General features: G+C 41.7%; 1 protein-coding gene across 1 annotated transcript; it reads right to left on the bottom strand.

The window, feature by feature from the left end:
* Positions 1-220: 220 nt before the first annotated feature.
* LOC110447608 lies at positions 221-940 on the bottom strand. The gene has a single exon (XM_021493404.1). The coding sequence runs from the start codon at positions 854-856 to the stop codon at positions 377-379; it is 480 nt and encodes a 159-aa protein (XP_021349079.1). The 5' UTR covers positions 857-940; the 3' UTR covers positions 221-376.
* Positions 941-1,481: the final 541 nt, after the last annotated feature.

Genomic DNA, 1,481 nt, shown 5'->3' with positions numbered 1-1,481 from the left:
TGGGGTACACAGAGGGGCACAGTAACAGTTTCGTGGACAGTATATGTGGGGTACCCTGAGGAGTACATTAACAGTTCCTCTGTCAGTAGGTGTGGGGTACACAGAGGGGCACAGTAACAGTTTCTTGGTCAGTATATGACACATGGTCATGTTGCCTTTAGTTGATTCCGTTTTCTTTGTAAAATTTAATGACATTGATTCAGGAATAAAACAACACATGTTCATTTTTCATTAATAATTTATTACATTTAAATAACAATCTTCGTACAACAAACCAGCAAATCAAGTCATCCCACCAGTGTACGTTTGTAGCGGCAGTCACACTCACTACTGTTTGTCCAGGGCTGGACCCACACCATGGTCATTTATAGTTGCCTTATTCGTTGATCATAATGTCTGCACACTGGAAGAACTCCGGTGGTGCCTGGGGATTGTTCGTGAGATAGGCGGAATGCATGATATACTCTGTTTTTGGTGTAAGGTCCATAGGGATGGTGACATTGACAGAGTATACGCTCAGGGATGGTTCTCCGGCATCAGGAATGGTGGCCAACACGTTGAGTTGGGTACCTCCTCTCTCAGAACCAATGGAAACGGTGAAACTTCCTGGCGTTGCCTTCACATAATGGTCAAGATTTTTCTGGATTGACACGGTGAAGTTTTGTCCCCTCCGGAGTCCCATTTCGGGCCTGCCCCGTGGTCTTCCGCCACACCTGGGTGTAGTCAAAACGCAATCGTTGGAACCCGGCTTGTTGAGGTTGACCATGGAGCCTCGTTGTGGAGGACTAATCATGCACAGGTGTGCGCAACATACTTCCAGCACAACGACAGCAACAACGGCAGTAAGAAAATTCATGTTGAACAGATAATGGCGGGTCTGGCAGACAACAGACGTTGACACTGACTGGCTGGTATGAAAGCTAGTGAAATGATAAGGAAATTAACCGGCAATATCTATCTTATATCTGTCAATCATAAACTGTCTGACCAATCAAGAAGCAGATCATTATCGGCCGCCATAAAACATTGACTCCATAGTGCTTCTAGATCGAAGTTCGGTCCGTAATCCGGGTCATTGGTACCAAAGTCAAGGTGCTAGATATATTGATATCATGGTCATATTTGAATGTTACATAATTTCCGAACTTTGTGTAATTCTGGTCCCTGTGCAAACAGTGTGTTGTTTGATTTTTAGCATCGCAAGGCTAATGGCCTCTTTTCAGAAAACAATGTTCGTTTGCGATTCAAATCAACTTCATGACGATCCACTCACACAATCAGCTATTCTGTTTAATTTAAACTTACTATAAATTGTGAAATTAATAAAGAATTTAGTAATTATAATTAACAGATGTGGTCACTTGTGACTTAGTTGTCTGATAGAAATGACAAAGTATGTGACAAAAGAAATCTTGAAAACACAACAAGTTTAAAATATTTGGGTTTTGTCAAATAACCTTAGATGGTAAAGAACTCTTGAA

Source organism: Mizuhopecten yessoensis, unplaced genomic scaffold (genome assembly GCF_002113885.1).
Source record: "Mizuhopecten yessoensis strain PY_sf001 unplaced genomic scaffold, ASM211388v2 scaffold3537, whole genome shotgun sequence".
NCBI classification, from domain to species: domain Eukaryota; kingdom Metazoa; phylum Mollusca; class Bivalvia; order Pectinida; family Pectinidae; genus Mizuhopecten; species Mizuhopecten yessoensis.
This window is presented reverse-complemented; position numbering and strand designations above follow the sequence as displayed.